The 23383-nt window shown below is 38.4% G+C and overlaps 2 protein-coding genes across 5 annotated transcripts in view; one reads left to right on the top strand and one right to left on the bottom strand.

The window, feature by feature from the left end:
• The window catches only part of kctd15b (potassium channel tetramerization domain containing 15b), a 32235-nt gene extending 17111 nt beyond the window's left edge, over nucleotides 1-15124 (top strand). For both annotated transcript variants that reach the window (XM_028016128.1, XM_028016127.1), the window contains exons 4-5: nucleotides 708-1013; nucleotides 11620-15124. In XM_028016128.1, coding sequence (XP_027871929.1) covers nucleotides 708-1013; nucleotides 11620-11778 — 465 coding nt within the window. In that variant the 3' untranslated portion in view covers nucleotides 11779-15124. The remainder of the gene's footprint in view (nucleotides 1-707; nucleotides 1014-11619) is intronic.
• A 1647-nt stretch (nucleotides 15125-16771) lies between these two features.
• The window catches only part of LOC114143798 (transcription initiation factor TFIID subunit 4), a 110456-nt gene continuing 103844 nt past the window's right edge, over nucleotides 16772-23383 (bottom strand). For all 3 annotated transcript variants that reach the window (XM_028016123.1, XM_028016124.1, XM_028016126.1), the window contains one exon: nucleotides 16772-20071. In XM_028016123.1, the coding sequence (XP_027871924.1) occupies nucleotides 19898-20071 (174 nt within the window). In that variant the 3' untranslated portion in view covers nucleotides 16772-19897. The remainder of the gene's footprint in view (nucleotides 20072-23383) is intronic.

Here is a 23383-nt window from a genome sequence, read left to right as displayed (position 1 = left end):
TTCTTTAGAGAAGTCTGTTTAGATGTGTACACAGACTTCTGTGATAAGTTCACAGTCATAGTTTTCAGCTGCTGTTTACATCCTGATGTACTGTTTGTTTCTTCTGGTGCAGAATTATGATGCATGTCTCGCATCAATGACATAAAAACTGGATAAAATGTATCATGTCCGTTAAGACTGCAGATGTTTCAAAAATAATCAGATATGTATCCAAATTAGTGCTGGATATGGAAGCGACACAGATCAGATTTTTTGAGGTGGTGAAAAGATCAGAATTGGGTCGTATTTACCTGCTGTGTGTGAACCTAGCCATAATCTCCTCAAAATGACTTCCATCTGAGAAGTTCTCTCAAGTCCACACTGCTCTCATAACAGGAGAAAACCTGCAAAGATATTGAGCTATTATGGTTTTCACTACTACTGGAAAGTACTACACAAAAAGGTACAGAAAGTAGAACAGTCTTTCTTAAGTATTCTTTATCATTACTTTGTGAAAGAGAGGCAACAAGGCCACCGATGCTCTTTAAAAACACACACACATACAGTGTAGCCTCTTAATATTGCTTAATATTGCACATCACTGTATTGTTTTCTGCGTGACCTTGGTGAAGAGATGTAATATAGTGAAAGATGGTGTGTTAGTCACACATATAGCCAAAAGGACTGTAACTCACTGCTGTAACTTAGATGTTCATTTGTCTGTGCAGGACTTCCACCTGCTGTACGAGGAGGCCCGTTACTACCAGCTGACGCCCATGATCAAGGAGCTGGAGCGCTGGAAGCAGGAGCGCGAACAGCGGCGGATGGCACAGCCCTGCGACTGCCTCGTGGTCCGGGTCACGCCCGACCTCGGTGAGAGGATCGCCCTGAGTGGGGAGAAGGTCCTCATAGAGGAGATCTTCCCTGAGACCGGAGATGTTATGTGTAACTCAGTCAACGCCGGCTGGAACCAGGACCCAACACACGTTATCCGCTTTCCTCTCAACGGCTACTGCAGGCTCAACTCTGTGCAGGTAAGGCATCAAAGAGAGTATTTTTGATACATTACAGATATTTTAAAAAATACATACCCGCAGTTAACAGTCACGCATTTATCAAATTTCTTGGAATAAAAAAAACTTGAAATCTAACTAATTAGCCACAGTGTTGGTGTTCCAGAACGCCCACCCAGTTTACGTCATGCTCTCATTAATACAGGAAAACATTTCTGAGCAGCTTGAAGGAGGATGTATGTGCCTAGATGAGCTTTGGGCGCACACAGTCATCACTAAAATGAGATTCAGCTTTAATATGGAATATATCTTAGTATTTGGCAAGGACCTACAAACAAAATGTAAAGATGAATTTTAGGAAAGCAAGCAAACAAAATGTTAGATAGCAATAGATATGCAACGTCTTAATATCACCTGCATTGATGTCATCATATTATTATTATTATGCAAAGTGTGTTTTAATTATTCGGTTCTTTAGGAATTGTCAAAAAATCCTTATTCTGTCTCAGTTTCTCTTTCTAGCACACAACATCAGAGCATTCACAAGAGTAATGTAACAGAAAACAGCGAAACCACCGCAGTCTCCTTCAAAATGAGAGTTTTTGGGGTTTTTTGTAGAATTGACTCTTGATGCAGTTGATTTTTGAATATTTTGTTTGTTTTTTACTGCTGTGCGGGCTATATTTATATGCATTAATTTAATCACACAACTCTTTATCCTTAAGTAGACAGCTGGTAGAGTCTTTTGCCTCTTTTGTTGAAGCAGAGTTCATGCTGTTGTTGAGGTGCTATAAAAACTACCTCAGAAAACTACTTTTACAGTTGTGTTAACCACTAAGATCTGAGTGCGAAAGATCGAGGGGGAAAGTAACAGTCTCACACCACGGGCTCGATATAACACACTTAGGAGCCCACAGCCACGAATAGACTAACACACAGAGGAGCCTTCACCCCTGCAGCAGCCAGAGAGAGCCTCTCCGAGGCAAGCTGGTGCGCTCTGACACCTCTCCACCTCGCCCCCCTCACCATATACCCCCTGTCGGTGTGAGAGACCACCTCCAGGGAGGTGAGCGCAGCGTGCGGGACAAAGCATGTGTAGACTGCGGCCATGTTTTCCTGCAGAAAAAATGAAGAAGAGGAATGGAAAGGGGGGGAAATGATATGCATAATTTACGCTTTACTCCTTTTTAAGACACAGCTCCTTTTTTAAAAAGACTCCAATATAAAACCGCTTAGGGCAATTGAAATACACGTATTGCATTTTTTAATACCATACTTACAATTTCTCAAACAGCCTAAACCAGTTTATACTTCCTTTATAGATTTTTAAATGACTTACAATATAATTAATTGGCCGCATCAACTAACACAACATTCTCCCACTCTGTTTACCAGGGAGACTGGTTATAGGATGTGAGCTCATCTGACTAACGCAATTTGAGAGGAGATTTTGTTTTCTTTGTTTTTTCCGATCTTTGTTTTTTCCATTATGAGGTTGCTCCTGAAAGTGAGGAGAGCTGAGATGCTCCTGTCAGAAAAAAAAAGCGCTAATGGCAAGTGGAGCTGGATTGTCAAGGTTTTACTGGGAGCGTCTCCCAGTTAAAGAGGTATAGACACTCCTGTGTGGTATTAGGAAAACCTGTTTTTGTGGTATTGTTGTTTGATATGATTAGCATTACAATAGCCCTTAAACTTTTTCAATCCTCAACCTCAAACAGTTATATTTTTATTGCGTTTTAATGCAATAGGTCCACATAAATTCAAACAAAATAGCTTTAAACTTGTTTCACAAATAAAAATTCAGAAAACTGTCCTGCAATTCAGAAGTCACTTATCTAGCGGGTTTAATTTTAGTTTAGTTAAAGTTAAATTTTAGTTCAGCTGTTCTGTGAAGGTTTCAGAGGTTTGTCAGAGAAGCAAACAGATCATAGTTGAGCTTTTTGTTTTACATACATGACAGAAAATATACACTGTGCATCACCTTGAACATTTCCTCGCAGTGAAACACGGTGGTGGCAGCATTATACTGTGAAAATCCCTTTCTTTAGCAGGGACAAGAAAGGTGGTTACATTTGTCTGGAAGACGGTGACTTGAGATCACGGCAGGCGTTTGGCTTTCAGTCGGATATTGACATGTCTTGGTTTTCACAGATGTCCTTTGTTCAATATTGATTAGCTTGAGCTATTAGCAAAGAGGAATGGGCAAACACATCTTTTTGCAGATGTACAAAGCTGAAAGAAGCATTCCCTATTATTTCCCTCCACTTCATAATAATGCTCTACTTTGTTTAGACCTATCACATAAAATCTCAGTAAAATACACTGAAGTTTCTGGTTGTAATATCACAAAGTTTGAAAATGCTAGGGTAATAAGTACTATATTATTTGTATGCAGAGCATTAATGTATGTCTGTAAAAATATAATTGCTTACTAAATATAGCATCCAAGCAGCCCACTGCGACTGCGATTTTGCACACATTCATATTGCAGTGACAATTATGATACAATATGCTGTGCAGCCCAAGCAGTGGCAGTTGCATACACACATATACAGAATAGGTTCATTAAAAAACCTAATCAGAACAGATGCAGGGCCTGGCTCAATGAGTCTATGCAGATAAGGATGTAAAGAGCAGATGGAGCTGCTGTTTTGTTTTGTTGTACGGGTAAATTTTTCTAAACAACTCGCTCATTATGTACTGCAGGTATGAGAATGTTTGCTAAATATTTCTCGTCTTAAATGCAAGACAAAGAGCCTCTGATCTGATTTCAAGTCCAGGCGTTAACCCTGAGGAAACAGGCTCACCACCCCACCCTGCCTGCAGCGTGAAAGTGTGAGAAGGATGTGGATCAGAAAACCTGTTAATACAGGAGTGTAAACATTTTTGATGAGAGTTTTGAGAGGAAAAAGAAAGTGTGAAAAAAATCTTAGATCATCTGCAGAGGTCTGGGTTTTATCCTGATTTCATGAATGCATTCGTTGAGCTTATTTAAAAAGTTACAAAATTGGAATAAAATTTAAATATCGAGTCACTTTCGCCCTGCCTTTTGTTCTTCTGCATCCAAATGTGGGAGAGTGCGAACAAACAACTCCACCTTGGCACGTGATTCTCCATGAAGTCATGACTGGAATTTTGTGAATAATGCGAACCACCTGTGTTGCTGTGTAGACCCAGCGCAGGGAAGCAGAAAGAAAGGAGGGAAAACATTTAACCTAAGAGTCGCAGAGGTGTACAAAGACGCGTCCCAGCTCTGGAACCTCGGCTGCTGCTCCATACATCACCGTGATGAAGCGCTCAGATCACACCAGAGCCAATCCGTCCTTCATCAATGTGACAGCAGAGGCAGAAGTGGATAAGGGGCCTGTTCCCCCCTCCCACTGCCGAGGCAGGGTACGCAACATGCTGCAACACCCTCTCACATGTCACTCTGCCACTCCATCAATCCTGAGTCGGCTGAGTAGGGAGAGCAAAGCCCATCAGAGCAGACAAGGCCACACAAACACCTCCGCAGCGCTCCTCGGTGGCCTGAGTGGCAGAGACAAACTGTAATACTGCTCCAGTTTCTAGCTCCCTTTCTGTGGCTCCTTGGGTCCAACGCAATGTGAGGCTGAGCAGGAAGCTGATTGCTCTGACAGGTGGAGATGTTAAAAATCAGATTCCTCTGACTCCTCCGACCCTTAAATAGGCCAGCCTTCATATTAATATTTAAATATCTGAGTTTCCACACTTACACACACACACACACTAAAGTTTTTAACACTAGAGAAAGACAACATGAGTAAATATAAAAAAACAGTAATTAATGGAAAAATATTAAACTAACCTTGTCCTATGTGAAAAAGTTTTTCTCCCCTAAATCTTAACCTAATTGTGCCTAAATCGAAGGCAACAACTACAATAAAGCATTGGTGATAACTGGGAATGAATTACGGCCCACTCAGCCACATCAGAGGGTTTTTGGCTGTTTAAGGTCACGTCTCAGCCCCTCAAACAGTTTTATGATTCAGCCTCTTCAGTACCATCATTTAGGTTTTTTTAATGAGCCATTTGGCTGTAGTCTCACTGTTTCTATTGAAAAATTTGCAATTTTGCCAGTTATGGCAAGTTGTTAAGAATCAAAAGCATCAAAACAGCTTCAAACCATTATACTACTACTACCATGTATGACTTTTATTGTTGTCTTCATTTTCTGAATGGCTGGGTTAATTTTACATTTGAGGTAAAGCGACACTTACCTGTCAAAAAGTTTGACTATTGCCATTGTCATACCACAGAATATTTTCCTAAAAGTCACAGGAAGTCTTTTAGCAAATGTGAGATAGACCTTTGTGATTGTTTTGCTCACAACTTGAAGCTCTCCCATTTTTGCGGTGTCTCTTTCTTACTGACGCTGATTGAGGTGGGTGAGACCTGCAATGCATTTCATGTTGTTCTGGGTTCTGTTGTCTCCTCCTCCACGAGTTGTTGATGTGGTTTTGGAGGAAATTTGGTTGATTTCTCCATTGACAGATATTAGCTTTTACAGTCTTTTTTGTTTTTTTTTACTATAGAGTCCAAAGCTTTAGACAATTCCAGATCAGGTTATGACGTCTTGATTTCTGAGATATTTTAGCCTACTTCATCTTGTCATACAGGTTCTATTTGTTATTTTTTCCACTAGATCTTGTTTGGCTTTTATAGCTTTTTTCCCTTGAAAAGAATTTTTTGGAAACTGTTTTTTGTACTCATCTTATATTTGTCTAATGTAATTAAAAATGTAGTTGATGATGTGAAAGATTTATGCGTAAAGAAAAAGATTTATGCGTAAAGAAAGAGTAAAACAGATTAAATTTGTGGGGGTGCAAACACTGTTTCACCACACTTTTTTAATCATTTGCATCTTATTGTCGTTTATTCATTATAACCACGTTATAATAATACTCTCCACATTATCATCTTGGGTTTATGATGCCACCCCAGTATTATTACTGGCTACTCATTTTGACACCCACTTAAAAACTTTCTATAGAAAAACCAACCTGACCTTTCTTCGACTCTGATTCTATACAGAGTAGTAAAGTTTTATAAATTTGAAATCTAAAGAGAAAAAAATGTTCAAATTGATGAAACATTTTCAAACTTCATGTAAAATTCTATGGATTTGTAAATGTAGACATCAGCAGTGAAGGAGGTACTTAAATGTTTTATTTGAAAGAAAAACGCAATTCAACTTTTACACATTTTTTGGAAAAGTCCAATAAAATATTTTTTTTTCTTAATAGAAACGAAACACTGAACATTACAGAATCATATTGCTTAGTTACTGTTGATATATTGTTCCAGAGAAAGTAGCTTTTATGGTTTATAGTAGTTTTAAATTCAGATCTAAAACGAATAAAATGTAAAGCAGCTTCACAATCCTTCTATGCAGTGGGATATGGAGTTAATTTTACATTTTTCATTTACACTGACCTAGTGCTTTAAAGAACAAAACTAATGACAGTAAACTTTTAGAAAAGGGATGGAAACCATCAATTTCTCAGGTGTGGTTTGTTAGTTTAGTCAGAACTTGAATAAGTCCTCTGGTAATTCGGATTTCCAAAAACATGGTGATTGTGGACATCTTAAAGCGTCCATTTGCTATAATAAACCCAGCTCATTTGCTCCAAGCTCTGTCTGAAAATACTCCACAGTCAAAGTGCTTTTGTCACTGGTGAGTCGTAAAAAAAAAAAAAAGCTGGCACACAGCTTGGAGAATTACAAAGAGCTGGAGCTTCACCGCTGCTTGATGCCAGATGCTTAGGCTGCAGTTAACGTTCCTTGTCGAGCTTGTGCATTGTTAAACAAAAGCGCTACCCCCTCCTGAGTGCAGCAATCATCAAAAGCTTCATCCTGCGCGTGTCACACGTGTCAATCAGCTCTGAATCCTGGGCCACAAGGAGCGCCCGCTCCTCAGAGGTGTTCAGTTTGTCTGTGCGCTCCGTCAGCCATTAATATTGCATCTTGCTCCCGTTTTCCAGTCCTAAGACTCGTCCGCTTTGATTCCCGCTTCACCCTCTTTGCTAAATTCCTTGGAGGGGCCAATGTTATCCCCTCTCTTCACAACAGTGGCTGAGTGGCAGCTCATTCACGTGGTTAAATATGGAATCGTTTGCATTTGTTTGGAGGAGCCGTGTTTCCAAATCACCTGGGACGGAGAGTGGAAGACGCTTTTAATCAGTTTCAGTCTTACTAGCAGGAAAAGAATCAGACAGAAGTAATGAAGTCTAACAAAGAGCTAATTTAGTTCTTATTACATACATCCTCTGCAGTTCGATCCTGATTTCCTGCACTTAGTACAATATTTTTCATATTCTGCACTGCTTTATAAAAGTGATCACATTTTGTCACATTACATATAATTATGAATGCGTGTATTGTGATTTTATATGATATTCAAAAAGAAAGTAGCTGAAAGGAAATAAAAACTAATAAATATTTAAAAAGGTTTGTGTCCTGATGTGACAATGAGGTGCATAGAGCAGCCTTGTGTCAAAACTGTATTGAACCTCTATTAACTAAAAGTGCAGCGTATCCTCTGGATGATAACTCAAACTCAGACAATTCCAGACTTTAACTGGACCGTTACTAAAGATGCATATGCTTTAAACTAAACTATGGTTGTCCAATTGGAAAGGCCAGCTTCCCTGTCACTCTTGAGGAATGCAATCCCACATCATGATGGTGCCACCACCATGTTTCACCATGTAATTCCATAATGGTGTTAAAAAAGTGCTAGTTTTACACATCAAGTGCTATTTTTCATGCAGGTCAAAAAGATTTGTTTTTGTCTCATTTGGCCACATTTGGAAGGTGAATGCTTTTTTAGAACAAACTTAGAATCCAGAAAAAATTCTTCCAGAACAGGAACATTTAGTCTTTATTATTACTTAGAAACTGTGGAGTACTCATTACTTTTACAAACTTAGAGGACACTTAGGAAGTCCAGAAGATACTTACTTACACTTATTTAGCATCCCATAACAGGGATTAGAACTTGGAACCCAGAAAAACTACCTTAGCAATTACTTTTTAGACTCCTATTCTTCCAAACCAGAAAAGGAATTAGACCAGAAGTTACTTACTTATACTTATCTACCAACCCTGAGTAGGAGTATCTAGTTTAGTTACTTTGGGTCAACATTATTAGCTTTTTCTTCTTTCATTTGGTTTGTTATTTTGTTTGTATTTCCTTTTAAATCCTGTGAAGCACTTTGTATTGCCTTGTTGCTGAAAATGTGCTATATAAATAAAATTGCCTTACCTTACTTTACCTTGTTTTCAACTGTGTTTTATGATCAAACCCTGCTTTGATCTTAACACCTGACCTCAGTCTGTTTTTTAGTCCTCAGATTAAATCATACACAGGTGGATTCTATTTATTTTCTAGGTGACTTCTTGGGGGAAAAAACCAGTGGTACAAAATCTTGTTTTTTAAGGTTAACAGAGTAAAAGTAGCTACAGACAAATGCAGGTCTGTAGCATAATTTCATTTTAAAATACACTGAAATTTGATCTTGTAATGTAAGAAATATGAAAAAGTTGAATATATTTGCAAAGAACTGTAAGCATGTTTTGTTGCAGCCTACTAGGGAGTTCACATTGATGGACAAACTAGAATTTTTTTTTTTGAAAAACTGCTAATGAACATTATTTCTATATCATGGAAATAGTTGTCCTCAGACTGAGTCTTTATCCAATCAGGTTGCTTGTGCAGAACTTACAATTTGACTTCTTTGTTATGGTTTTGCTCAAGTGAGCTAGGAAAGTAAGCAGGGAAATCTGCATAAGTACAACATAAGCTGGGATGTGGAGGCCTGCGGTCACGAGAACGTAGTGCAGAACAGAGCAACCAGACATGTTTGTGCTTTTTAACGCGGCGCATTCCTTTCTCTTGTCAGCAGGGATTGATTTCAGGACATTGTCCTGTGGACATCAGAAGCCTCAGCTTGGAAATAGCCTAATTATTCTGTGTATTGTTTATCCCCCTATGGCACTAATTCACTGTGACAAAACTGAACGTGAACTTTTTTTATGGCATCTTATAGTCATTACAGTATCCTTAAATCAGTTACAACCATCTATAATAATATCCTTAAGTCTTTTGTGCTGCGGTGCGTTAATCATAAAAGTGTTTTCAGACTATCTTTATTGATCAGGCCCTTCTCCTCTGTGACCAAATTGCGCTGCTGAACACGATGGAGTCCCACATGTGTTAAGAGATGATTGGGAGAAAATGCAATGTGATGCAATGATCAAAGAAGGCTATGTAATATCATTTCCATAATCGTTAGGCTCCTCCGTCGCCTGTCATGGATTCTGGAGTGTTTGATGCTTGGGCAGGTCTCTTAATTAGCCACCCTCACCATCAGCTGTCTGCCGCCCCTTCTGTCTCACAAATTACTGAGTTTGTCACCGTCGGATGGCCAGAGGATGAAAATGGGGGAGGGGGTGGACTCTTCAGAGTGGTCCGTTAAACTTACAAGCAGCACATCGATCCGCATTTTGGGTTTAATGAAGACATGCATGAGCGGATGGGGGGGCTTGTGGTTTGCTCAACAAGTTTCTGTAAGTGTTTATGTGTGATTTCTACGCAAGGCTGTAGGCCTTCGACTTGGAGGTCCAAAAAGCTCACTTTAGCCAGGGAAGGGGCTCACGATTCTGTAATTACAGAGGTCTTCCTTCACTGTGAGTCTGCGTGTCAGCGTGTGCAAGCTTTATGAGAAAAACTTTCTGTTTGGATGAACCTCTCTGCCTCTGTGTCTGGCAGAACGGGTTTGCCCTTGGCGAGACCTTTCATTTTCATGCACTGCACACTCTGTTAAAAGGAAGGGGGAATAAGTAAATACACACTACTTCTCTCGTTGGGATTTAGATATATACTCTCTCCAAAAAATAAATAAATAAAAAAATAAGCTGCATCCCACACGAATTACAGCAGACGAGGAGAGAAAAGTGATGCAGGAGTTCACGTGTCTCAGTGTATCTCTATTTAGTGGTGTGTGTAGGTGTGCGTGCGGGGGCGCGTGTGTGTGTGTGTGTGTATCAGGGTCCAGACTGGAGGGCTAACATGCATCCCCATCTCCTGCTCGCTCCTTGCAGCTCCAGCGCTTTGTCCTCGCACCGATCAGCCACATCTCCTTCCTCATCCTCATTCGCCGCACGTCGTTTCCTTTCCCTCTCTCGCTCACGGACCTCACTCCTTCCTTCACTTCTTCCCTCACCCCAGCCTCATTACTCAAATTAGGAGCTCCAGTAATCACCACGCTGGGCTCCAGTCAGGCCCCTTAACACACTCGGGCTCTCCACATCCCTTTGAGCTCCTCCTGCCCTCAGCTCAGTGGCCGATCCGGCACGAGTCGCATAAATATTGCAGAGGTGGTGTGATGTTGGGAATGCCCTCTGGTTTTTATCACTTTCTGTGATTGGATTGAGAAGAGGTTTAATGGCATGTGCTGCATGTTGGAACTGATGACTATCTGAAGAAGTTCAACACTCTTCTCACATCTATTTTCTAAATATTAATTTATCTCCTATAACTGATTGGTTACTCCTTCAGAGTCTATACAGTACATGGCTAAGATCTGGGGAAGAAATTAGAGAAAAAGCAGCAACATTTATATAGAATATGTGACATTATTTGCTTAATTTACTCCCCTGATCACTGTGTGAGTTATTTAACTGAAAGAGTTTCAGCGTGAGGCAGAAATTAAGCTGCAGAGGAGGTTTCTGTGCTTTAAACTTTAATTACGTTTCCAGAATGACCCTTGAGCTCAAATATTAACCAGCCTATACTTCTGAATCACAACAAATAATGTTGCTTATAGGGCTTTAAAGAAGGGCAGCAAGGGTAAACCTCAACACAGGCACCCAGGGTTCGATTCATGACCTTTTGACCTTGTGCTGTATGCCCATTTCACATCTGACTGCTGTCAATAAAAGTCACTAGCGCCACAACATTACTGGCAAAAAGAAAAAAAGCTTTAAAGAAACCAAGGAGTTGTTAGGGATGCCTGCATAAAGCACTTGAAGTTCTGCCATCGCAAATGCAAAACGGGGTTTTTGTTAAACTCCACTGGGACTTTAACTGAAGTCAAGTGCTTTGATTTGATTGGACCAAAAATTAGCTTTTCGTCAACAAACTCACCTATCTTTGGGTGTATTTTCAATGTGAGGTTTTGCTGGTGCAATGAAATATGAATTTATTTTCAGGTTTTTTACCAGGGGGTGCCTATAAATTTTCTTCCACCTGTTTAGTCCCATATCAACACCTCTAAGTAACATTAATTAACATGTGATATTATCAGCGTGAAAAAGCGTGATTTTAATTAATTTCTGTTTTTATAACAGGTCTGGCGTCACACTATTTATTTAAACAATCATTTTATGTTTTCTCTAATGCTGATCTGATATAATTAATGCTCTGAAGAAGTTTGTTTTATTTCACTTTGCAAAAATTAAGCAAACAACACCCAAAGCTTCAAAATTAATACATTTTCTACACAAAGTTGCTTACTGTGAGTTTAACACAAACATCAGTATTTTAGAAGTTATGAGTAATACGCTTTTGTATTTAACACCTGATCATCTTTTGACTTGTGTGCAGGTTCTGGAGCGTCTTTTCCAGAAGGGCTTCAGCGTGGCGGCATCATGCGGAGGCGGAGTGGACTCGTCCCAGTTCAGCGAGTACGTGTTGTGTCGTGAGGACCGGCGGAGCCTCTCAATCAACACTCCTATCAGGATAAAACAGGAACCCCTGGACTAGAGATTTTTTTTTTTTCGGAGGTGGAGAAGGACTGGCAACAAACCCTCTCCTCCTCCTCATCCTCCATCTTTTCACACCGCCCCATTTCACCTCCACCTCCCCCCTCTCTGCCCCAGATGGACCACAGCCTCCGCTCCAAGAACATAACTAAGTATTAGCAGAGGCTTTTAACCTCACTGACTCTGCTGAACTCCATGGGGAATGTAGGACCAAACAGAGGAGAAAAGCATCAGCGGCAAAAAGTTTTTCATTCTGTTTGAAAAATACCCAAAGAATCTGTTGGACCGTCGGGTGCTTCGGCATCTCACAGCTCTCTGTTTTTAGCGCAGATTTACCGACTGATTTTCCCACAGCTACTTTAAGAAAACAATGTACAGCAATCTGCACCACCTCTGTCATCCAGTCCTGTTTCTGTGGGACCAGCATTCGCTCTGACTGGTGACACAAGGAGCCCACTGTGGCCCAGGGAAGCTTTAGCAGGCAGGATGTTTTTAAGGATGACAAGATCAGGACACCATATAAATTTGTGAGGCCCCAAACCCCTGTGACCCTGTCAAACCTCAGCGGACTCAGCATTGTTTGCTAAAATGTTTCTGTTTTCCTCGCCCGCTTTGCTGTTTTTTATCATCACATGGTGTAAACAATTATTATTAATAGGATTATTTTTAATGTCTCCCTCTCCCCACCCCCCTTTCTCCAAAATGAAGGATGTACGAACATTGTATTCATTAGGCTTCGAGAGCTTGCGAGGGAGCGTTTCTTGGCAATGGCTGCAGCAACTCAGATGTCTGCAGGCTATGTGGCAAAAGCAATCTGACTGGCAATGAAATCGGAGCCAGAAAAAGTCCCATTGTTCGAGCAGAAATGGAAGAAAACCTCGATGTTTCCACATTGTTTATAGTCAAATGGGTTGTGCACATAAAAAAGAAGGCTGCTCTAAAATTTCTGCTTATTTGCTATAAAATAGACTGCACCATGAAAACATCTTTACCCCCCTTTTTTGTGTAAAATGTACTGCTTCAGATAATTAAAGAACTTTTAATATCAGACAAAAAATACCATGAGTAAATGCAAAATACAGTTTTTAAATGATGATTTCTTTTATTAGAAGAGAAAAGCAACCTAAAACAACCATTTAACTGGGATTAACCACATTTTGGTTTTGTTTTATTAGCTACATCTAGCCTTGATTACAGCCAGACCTGTAGAATCAAGAGAACCTGTCCAACAATATGAAGAAGGCTGAAAGGGTTTATAAAAGCAGCACATCACACCCCGATTTAAAGATATTCAAGAACAAATGAGAAACAAAATCATTCACATCTGTCACTCTGGGAAGGGCTACAAAGCCACTTGAAAGGTTTCTATGACTCAAGCAAACCATGAAATTCATCCTGAGAAATCAAATTCAATGGGAGAAATCCCAGGTGGAGCATTGAAGTGAAATGAGAGTCAAGTGGAGCTACGTGGGAAGGCTAGGAAAGATTCAAATCATTGCAGGCCTCACTTGAATCAGTGAAAACGAAAATTCATGATTCAACGAAAATAAAGAGCCTGGCTAAAAAAGAAACAAAAACTGTTGGGGTAATTACCTACTCACTCAAAACAAGGTTGTTTTTGATCATTTCTATCCCTCAATTATTATAATAATTTTAAAAACAGATTTTTGCATTTAGCATTGCTAATGTTAAAATTACTTTGCTGATCTGAAGCATTTAAGTATGACCAAAAAAATTAAAAAGAGAAGAAATCTGGAGGAATGTCTGATCAAACTGTCTCCTGTTCAGCACAAGTTTTAGAGCTGACATTTAGCGTGTCTTGGAATCAGCAGGAGATGTACTTTAAATGCTTAATGTTTGTTTGCACTTGACGAAGTTTACCACAGACCTGCCTGGTCCCACTCTTTCCGAGGAATCATTACCGCCCAGCAAACAACAAGTCAAGCTGTTTTACGTTTAGGTGTACGTTGGGATTAAAGTACTGAAAAACATGGAGGAAAATTAGGCATCCAACAGAACAAACTGTGCCAGTTTGGTGATTGTACAAAGATCAAGATGTTCTTTGAGCCGCGCTGCATTATTTAAAACCGTATGAAGGATGCAAACATTTGATCCTCCAAGTCCTGACAGTTCTGTTTGAATATTGTCACTTCTGAGTCCAGATTACTTCAGAGGTTGTTCACACATTACATATGGCAGAACCTAAAGTTGAACTGCTCTCCCAACATCAATCTGTTGTTCACAAAGAGGCGAGTGGGTGGCATTTTAGTCGCTCCTTCTCTTCTTCTCTTGCTCTTACACTCAGCATGTCTTCGATCAAAGACAAGCAAGAAAGTTTTTACGCTTTTTATTTGTGCATAACTTAACTATGCTGTTTCTTCCATCCCAAAAGCCGGAGTTGAAACAAAAAAAAGCAGCTTAACTCTGATCTTTGTTGGTGCTGGCAGTTACTTGATTTAAACTGAGTTTGTTTCTTTAGTTTTTCATTAAACTTGGGTTCTGCAGTCTGAACAGGAGCAGAGAGTGGATGAAGTTTCTCACAAAGCAACTCGTCTTTGTTCTGATTTTCTCCTTTTGGATCCAGTTGCCTCAAAGGGAATGGTCAACCATGCTGTTTTTTTCATGTGGAGAGGCATGTCGGGCTCTCTCGCGGAGCTCCCCCGGCCCCTTCCTGCCTCCCCATTTACAGAACGCCCTCCTACGCCGGACCACACCGCAACAAACCAAACAAACTGATGAGTCAAAACACAAGCAGGCTCACAACATGCAAGGCAACTCGACTCTGCAGCTGACCTCAACTTACTTTGGTTGTTTTTACTGCTGAAGGTAAAACCAATTTGTGCTTCAGTAATGTAAGACTTAAGGCACCTCGTATTACCTTTTAGGAGCTGAAATTTGCGACTTTGAAAAAGAAAGATGCTCTCTTTTAGATATCTCGACGCATTTGGAACAACTGGAAATTTTTAGAACATCTTCCCTGTTGTCGGCCCTGTTCAGATGAAGCACTCGTCAGTATTCACTGCTCCTCCAAGGCGGCTCAGTTTGTACAGTTAATGTGTACTGAATTATCAGGACTTGTAGGCCTTATGGGACCTTCATGCTTTTGAGAGATCTCAAAGCCACTTCACAGTAAAGAGTTAAAAGAAAAGTCAGAACATTACATTGTGTACATATGGATAAAAAAAATAAAAACATTTCAAAGCATATAATAAGGTGCAAATGTATATTATTTAAAGTGTTTAAAACAATTAGACTGTGGTATTAAAGGGCATGTGTTCATTTACAGTGTCTCCATTTGACTTTTCTTGCATATTTGCGATAATAAAAGGATGTACTGTATAAATTAACTTTGTCTCATTCACTCTTTTAGAAAGGTTGATGGTTTTATAACAGCTCCCAGCATCTTGCACTGTTTACGGCAAAAGTATTTACAAATAGAACTTTGTAAAGTTACAACCACAAACGCCAATGTATATTTTGCATGGAAGACAAAATAGATTAAATTTGACAGATATTTGTAGAACCACATTCTGTTGCAATTATGGCTATAAAACGTTTAAGCTCTTTACCAGCTTACAAAATATAATTCTTCATTTTTCTTTTCAGAACAACTCAAGTTCAGTCATATTGGATGGTGTCTGACCTCCAGGTTTCACAGATTTGCCAGATATTCAAGTCTGAGCTTTGACTAGACCAATGTAATACAGGGATATGCCTTTACAATGTAGCTCTGGATTCATGTTTAGATTTTTGGTTTACCTCTGTCCCAGTCTCAAGCGTCCAACAGACTTAATTCGTCTTCCCATCGACGCTGACCAGCTTCACTTCCCGCTGCTAAAGTAAAGCATCTCCCTAGGATGATGCTGCAACCACCACGCATCAAATGATGTGATCAGGATGATGTTCAAGATTTGTATATGGGTCACAACGGGATTCTTCAAACTTTAAATGGGACTTTTACAGATTTGGTTTCACTCTTCAATAAATATTTTTGAGTGACTAACAGTAATTACATTTAAAAATTCTCCTCCAGAAATAACACGGTTCTCTAGCTGCCATACTCTTTCCATTGCTACACAATGGGTTGAAAAATGCTCTGTCAGATGTTTGAAACTGGGGACATTGCATTATAACCCTGCTGTGCTTTGAACTTCTCCATACCGATATCCCACGCCAGACAAACATCTGAGATCTTCATAAAACATCTGCACTTATACTGAGATTTAAATGAAACAAGAAGGGACTATTTACTAATTAGGTAACGTCACCGAATTTTTTGAGGTGGCAGCTTGAATGGTTCAGAATACAAATGAACTCCACAGTTTTCAGAGTTATTAGTTGTCATTTTCCTTCAAATTTATTTTTGGAAATTTCTTCCAAAGATTCACAATCAGCTATAATGACCGTCAACATCTTATTTCATATAGTGCACCTATCTTATGTTATGCCAACCTGTAGACATTTTATTACCAAGTATCTTTACTTCAAAAGTGTTTAAGCAAAATCTTCATTGTGCTTTTTAAAACTCAACTCTAATAGATTTAGACTGAGATCCAACATGATGTGACAATTCACAAAGAGGCAGAGAAAAGCGTTAGAAGTGAAGCATGTTCCAGTTGAGCAATATTTTTTTGAGAGGTTTTATGTAAAAAAAAAAGGGGTGGGGGGGACAGGCAAGTTGGGATTTGCAAAAGATCCTGGGAACTTGTAGTTTTACAACCCAGAAAGTAATAAATAAATGTAATGAATCCATCTGCAAATAGATTTAGGAGAAGAGAAAAATATGCTTCAATTCAGGGGTGTTTTTTTTTTCAACAACATGAAACAACAGAATGACTGTACAGAAAAGAGCTGTGAATAATCTAGAAAACTCAAATAAATTAAACTAAACAAAGTAAAAGAACAAACGACCCTGGAGCATTTTTACATACCCCACATTTCCCTCACCTTCCTGTTTTTAATGTAAAGAAGCATTTAGACAAAGTCAAGATCGCTCAGTTTAGTAAACAGCTTTTTTATTCCTTTACAAAATAAGTACGAATACGAAAGTTTTGTTTTTTCTCACACAAACAGGAAATTTTCAAGATATGTACAAGAGCTTACCAAAAATAACGTGGTTCTAATAAACATACAGTTTTGTAAACAATATTTACAAATCATCCTTGCAATGTAATGCTATTTCCAAGAGCTGTTTACATCAGAATTATTGTCTTCTTATTTTGGCTAAAAAGCTGTAGGAGTAGTAGTAGTTGTTGTTGTAGTAGTAGTAGAAATGTCCTCTTGTGAAGCCATCGGAAACGATACAAATCATTGAATAAAAAATGTAACCGAACCAACCACAAATTGTTAGTGCTGTGCTTGTTTCTAAAATGTTTTGGACTTCAAATGCATGAGTTAAACATAAAAGCCAATCCTCCCCCACCCCAAAAAAACATATGGTGAAAACTGACAGAACCTAGCAATAGTGCTTACTATTTTCTATAATACATTGACAACTTTGAGCTGTCGGGTAAAATAGATTTTAAAAAGTGCTGCTTAAATTTATGATGCACAACAATTGCTTCAAATATCCCCCTGACCCACATAGTTAAATAAATTTTCAATCTGGCAAGAAAAGCTGCATAGAGGCCAAGAAATCTAGTTAAATATATATAAAAAAAACATACTGGACAATATTACATAATACAATTAGGATTGTTTAAGGATAAAAAATAAAAAAGGCAAATATTTAATATGGTATGTAAAACATTTTCTGTCACAGAGATCAGTCCAATGAAAACGAAAAACTAATCTGGAATCATAAAACTGCTTCCTTCTATTTTTTCCACTTTACTTTAACTTACAGCTGTCATTTGGGTGAAAAATACAGAAAATACAAGTGCTGCACACCATAACAAATATCCTGCCTTTTACCATTCAGTCACTGTGAAAGCTCGGGTGAAAGGACAGAACAGTTAAATATGTTTTTTAAACATCAGATGATGTACACACGATAAGTTGGGAGACATGACACAGGAATGTCTGCTTGCCTTCTGCTTACTTCACATTATAAGATGATACTGACCCAGTCAGCAAGGTTGATTAAAGACTGTCTGGATTTGTTAAGTGGTCGTTGCAGATAACTGCAGGAGGATGAGGAACTGGGGGGATTTGTCATGTAACGATACTCTGAAAGCACGTTCTTTTACAAAACATCAGCTTTTATAATATTCACACAGAAATTGTGATAAAAATATACATGCTGTAAAATAATTCAAAAAGAACTATTTACATATACAGCAAGGAAATGTAACAGAACGATGTTACGGGTGCATCTTAGTGGCTTTGAAAAGTGTTTTTCATTCAATTCAGATCATGTATTAATATCAATTCATTATACACAGGAATGTATTTTAAATATGTATGTTAATTTTGATGATTATGGCTTACAGCTAATAAAAACTCAATTTAAAAGTCAAAAAATTAAAATATTACATTATTATTATTAATGGACAAATAAATTAGGACAAATTCCTAATTCAGAAATGTTACGCTAAGCTACAAGAAGTTCTTGCTACAGAGGACAGTTGTTCCCAGAGTGCTGCATCCAACTATATCAATGGAAGGTTTAGTGGAAGAAAACACTGCAGAAGATAAAAAAGAAACTGGTGTAGCTTTATGTGGGTTGTGAAGCAAATCCACACTGTCAAAAAATGGTTTGTTACCATGTTATTGCTGGCCAGCAGTTTTGCTAAACGTAAATGCCTTAGGCGTATCTGCAACCTCAATAATCCATAGAACTATCCTTGCCCTGAATTCAGCATAATAAAACTAATTTAACCTACAAATATAACAAGACCTTTTGAAAATGTATTTACGTTTTTCTAGAAATTAATACTATAGGGAATTTTTTGACATTTTTACAGAGCCACCATTTTATTTTAAGTTTTTTAAAAGAGAAAAACATAAAACATTTGCAAAAGAGGATGGACACTATTTCTCTTATAAGATGTTGACATTTGTAGAAAATTATGCAAATAAAGTACAGAATGTTTAATCTAATGGCCACAAAAATAGATTAAAATAGCACTTTTTTTGCTTCCCTCCCATTCAGCTTCTCCAGACTAGTGGCAGCAGCAATTAGCAAACACCAGATGGAACTGCATGTTTTCTAATTTTATCACGCAAACTACTTCTCAATCCATTGCGACTATGAACGCTAATAAACAGCATAATGAAGAAGCATTGCTGTGCTGAAGGGGAAGCATCAAAAAGGGTAGGAGCTTCATAAAGAGATAGATACGGATTTAAAAGTGTCAGAAACGTCTGATGCAAAGTTACATTTCTCTTAAGTTATTTTTGACATAAACAGCATTTTCATAACTACTGAAGGTAATATAATTACTTGATTGTGCTATAAAATGGCAAAATGTGCCCAGAGAGCATATGTAACAGTCCCTTTAAAATACTTTTTTGTTGATATTATTCAACATTTGAATTATCTGTAAGCCATAATTGTCTAAATTAACAGAAAGAAGTGCTTCAAATGTATCACATTGTGTAAACTGAATCTATCGAATCTTTCAGAAGTAAACTAACAGTTCAAACACCTTTTGATTTATTAAGATGCATCAGTATTTGGAATCTGTTCTCTGGAGTAAAAGTCCTTAAAGTCTCAACGTTTGAGCTCAGTTAGACTACATTCATGGAACTGCGTCAACAAATAGCTCACACAAAATACTAGAGTCTGCATTGAGGTGTGAAAGTAACCATCTGAGTCTGTAATTCCTACTTGTATGGTTTCTGAAGGTTCCGATACCAGTGTGAACTAATAAGAAGCAACCGAGAACACATGGAATAGGTTTGGACATCCTTCATCTACCAAATCCAACACAAAGTACATGACATGGCCTTTAAATTGAAGGATCTAACTACACACTGTGAAGCTAAACGGAGAGCACAAGGAACAACAACATTTAGCTTTTTTACTAACCCTCTGTGTATTAAAAGCTACGTCGAACATCACTACAGTACATATAGAGACACAGAGCAGAAATATTAGACCTGATCTGAAGGCACGTGGCTGGGAAGGAGGAGGTGGAGAAGGTGGAGGTTGAGGTGGGTGCTGAGCAGAGCAGAGGCTACTTGAGCAGTGCACGGTAAAGGAGAAGGGAGTGGGCAGTCTCTCTCTCTTGCTCCATGTAGAAAATCAAGTCCCTGAGGTTGACGCGGGTGATGCGCTGTCGAGTATACTGGCGAGATGAGGTGGACGGGGTGGAGGAGCATCCTGGGGAGCCGGCCATGCTGCTGGAGACCTGGAGACAAGAAGTTCTCCGGTGAGGAGGAGGAGGATGTACAGGGCCTTGCATAACAATTCATGCCATTTGACCTTTTACTCATTTTCCCACATTACAATCACAAAGTGAGACATACACAAGGGGGTGAATAATTGTAAGGTGGAGGGAGGTAATAGTACCAACTCTGAAAAGTGTGGTGCATATATGCACCTGCCCTTTAATTTGATACCCCAAAATGAAATCCAGTGCAATCAATTACCTTGAGATACAGTTAAAGATAAAGTAGAGGAAAATTGCAAACTGCAGAGATATGGATATCTAACTATTGAAACGGTAACTGTTAAATTTTCCTCCAAATATAAACAATAGTCAGTACGGCCCAACACTTTTTAGATCACAAGAATAAAAAATAAATAAATAAAGTTACAGTCCAAGACTTTATCTGTTTTTGGAGTAATGGATTCTTCCTTGCTGATTGGCCATTCAGACCAATCAGCAATTGTGAAAAAGATAAAACTAATCAGAACTATTTATTACTTTTTTTAGGTAACTGTATGGCTATGACTCTATCACACAGCAATCATAGCCCCACAAAGTCTTTAGGACACCAGTAACATAAAAAAGTACAATTTTCCTCACTAAAATGCACACATTGAAAAAAATAGTGAAAATAACAGTCCCAAGAACAAGGACAGTTTTAGTTTTTTTTAAACAACATTAACTGGAATTTACTGTGACAACAATAAATGAAAAGGATTTTATGATAAAAACTTTATCAAAATAAATGACAAACAATACAATAAATATTCACCCAGAGCCAGGACATTGGTCTATTAGCTTTTGTTCTAAGGTTGATACACACATTTTGTACCAAAACAGAATTATTTACTCATGGAAAAAGTGAGAGCTGTGCTACACATCCCAGTAAATTCTCCTCAGCATCAGTCTGTGCTGAGTTCAGTGAAACCGCAAAGAATCTAAAACTTCTGAAACAAAGCATCTTAAACAGAGACAAAGAAATATGTTTGGCCATAATCCAGACAAACATTTCAAACTAACTGCATGGTGGTGGAGGGCTGATCATTTGGGCTTGGTTATGTATGTTGAAGTCTTTGACTCTATCATGAGTTCTCCTGAATCCCAAAGTAATCAAGAGTCGTGGCCCAGTTAAAGCTGGATCACCAGCAGACAATTATCCCAAACAAAGCAGCGAATCAGCAACAGTCTGACCAGATTAAAGCTAAACGGTCTAGTTAAAGGTCAGACATCAACCGACCTGAAAGGTTGAGGTGGGACCTTTAGAAACTTTAAAATAAGCACACATCCACTAACATGAACTGAAGAAATGGTGTAAATAATGTGGTCAAAATTTCCATTTAATCAATCAGCATTTTCGTCACCTTAGTCTGGTTTTTAAAATTGATTAATTATATTCAGAAGAATTATCTGTACTTCATAGCTCTTGACATAAATAAAAAAACACTTTAGAGAACCCAAGTTCTGTGACTACACTTTCTAGAGGTAAATATTTATTTAATGTTACTGGTATGAGTTCTTTATGAAAACTAAAAACATTACCAGTTGTAATGTTTATCTCGAGGACATTGAGACTATTCTGGTGAGATTTTTCTAGCCCTGGTGAGAAAAATCACAGGGCGCGTTCAGTCGCAGGGCGTTCAGAGGAATTCATCCTTATTTTCAAGGAGGTCTTTGTTACTATGCAGGGGTTAAAGGAAAAACTATTTATATGGGAAAATAAACCGTAGGAGTGCGCGGAATGGAGAAGTAGTTGTGTTTCCAATTGACGATATGACATCATCTTTGTTGAATGGCAAACACATTGACAGTATCAATAGTTAAGAATGTTGTGGCCTCAAAACAAGTATACACTTCAAATTAGAAAAAAATGTATCCCCTCTTGCAGAGCATGAATGAGATCAAAAGATGGCATAATAACATCCAGATATTCAGGTGCATGCTGAAACCTTTTCTTCAAACAAAGGGAAATAACCAGGGAACCACAGCCATTGTCAAAAGACACCTTATGATGCCTGGAACACAGAAAGATTTGCAATCCAAACAAACAAAGCTTCTGACATAGATAAAAACATCTCATTTCAGACAGCAAATGTTCACTTATCGGAAAAACTCTGGAAAAACAGAAGAAAGAAAGGAAGACAGGACACAAGGAAGCAAAGAGGGAATGAAGGGAGGATGACACAAGGATACAAGTTTGGAAAAGACAAAGAACAACAGAGAGGGAAAGTAAAGCTAAAAGAAAGAAAAGACAAGTTAGGATAAAAGACATAAGGAAAAAAAGGACAAAAATCTGCAAATTTAAAAAAAGAAAGGAAGAAAAGACACGAGACCCAAAGAAGAAAAAAGGGGGGGGAAAGGAAGGTGAAGCAGAATGATGTAAAGACTTACAGAAAGGAAAACAAGAAGGAAGGGAGAGAATTAGGAAAACTACATCACGGAAAGAAAGGACACAATGACACATCAGAAAAGAAGAATAAATGTAAGACGAATGGACAGAATACAAAAAAAGAAAAAGAGCACAAGAAAGAAAGTAAAAATAAACTGAAGGGTGGAAGCAAGGGCACAACATTTAGACAATGGAATAGGGAACAAAATCTGGAAATACAAATGTATACTCTTATCCAAATCTGAAAAATACTTGATTCAAATTCCAGACGTTTCCGGACCTGATTTTAGCTTATGAGGACAAAAAAACCTACAGGGTTCTCCAAGTGAAGCATTTGTCTTCTTGCTGTAAGTAAAACAAGTTTGAATGTGAAGAGAAGTAGCCATAAAAAAGATGAAAGGCAACCACAGAGCAGGTAAAAAATGTATAAGACGGCTTTATCTTACATGGTCATTCAAATAAATTCAATCTATTGTGTCTATCTAAAGCGTGCTTTTCATCAGGGTCAGTATCTGCTGAGCCACACACTCCTTCACAAGCTGACTGAACACACAACCTATACTCACAGGTCAGAAAGACACAAGAAAAAATGTTCAGAACAAAGTTTATTCTGGTAAAAACATTTCATACTTCACAAGAAATTCAAATGCAAAAATTCTTGAAGGTTCAGCAGAAAAGTTGGACAGACACTACAGCTGCTTGTCAACATTAGCCACACACACACTTCACATTTATGACCAATAATGCAAGAGTACATGAGAACAGTTCTGACCAGACATTCTGTCTAGATCAGGCAGTAAGACGAGCTAAAACAAGGTCTGCAAGAAAATGATGACATCATGCAATTTCTGCCTTTCGTGTTTATTTACGTCATGCATGTTATTTTTCAATCTTTTGTTCTCGAT

Source organism: Xiphophorus couchianus, chromosome 4 (assembly GCF_001444195.1).
Source record: "Xiphophorus couchianus chromosome 4, X_couchianus-1.0, whole genome shotgun sequence".
Lineage (NCBI taxonomy): Eukaryota > Metazoa > Chordata > Actinopteri > Cyprinodontiformes > Poeciliidae > Xiphophorus > Xiphophorus couchianus.
Note: the sequence above shows the minus strand (reverse complement) of the source record. Positions and strands in the feature narration are given on the sequence as shown.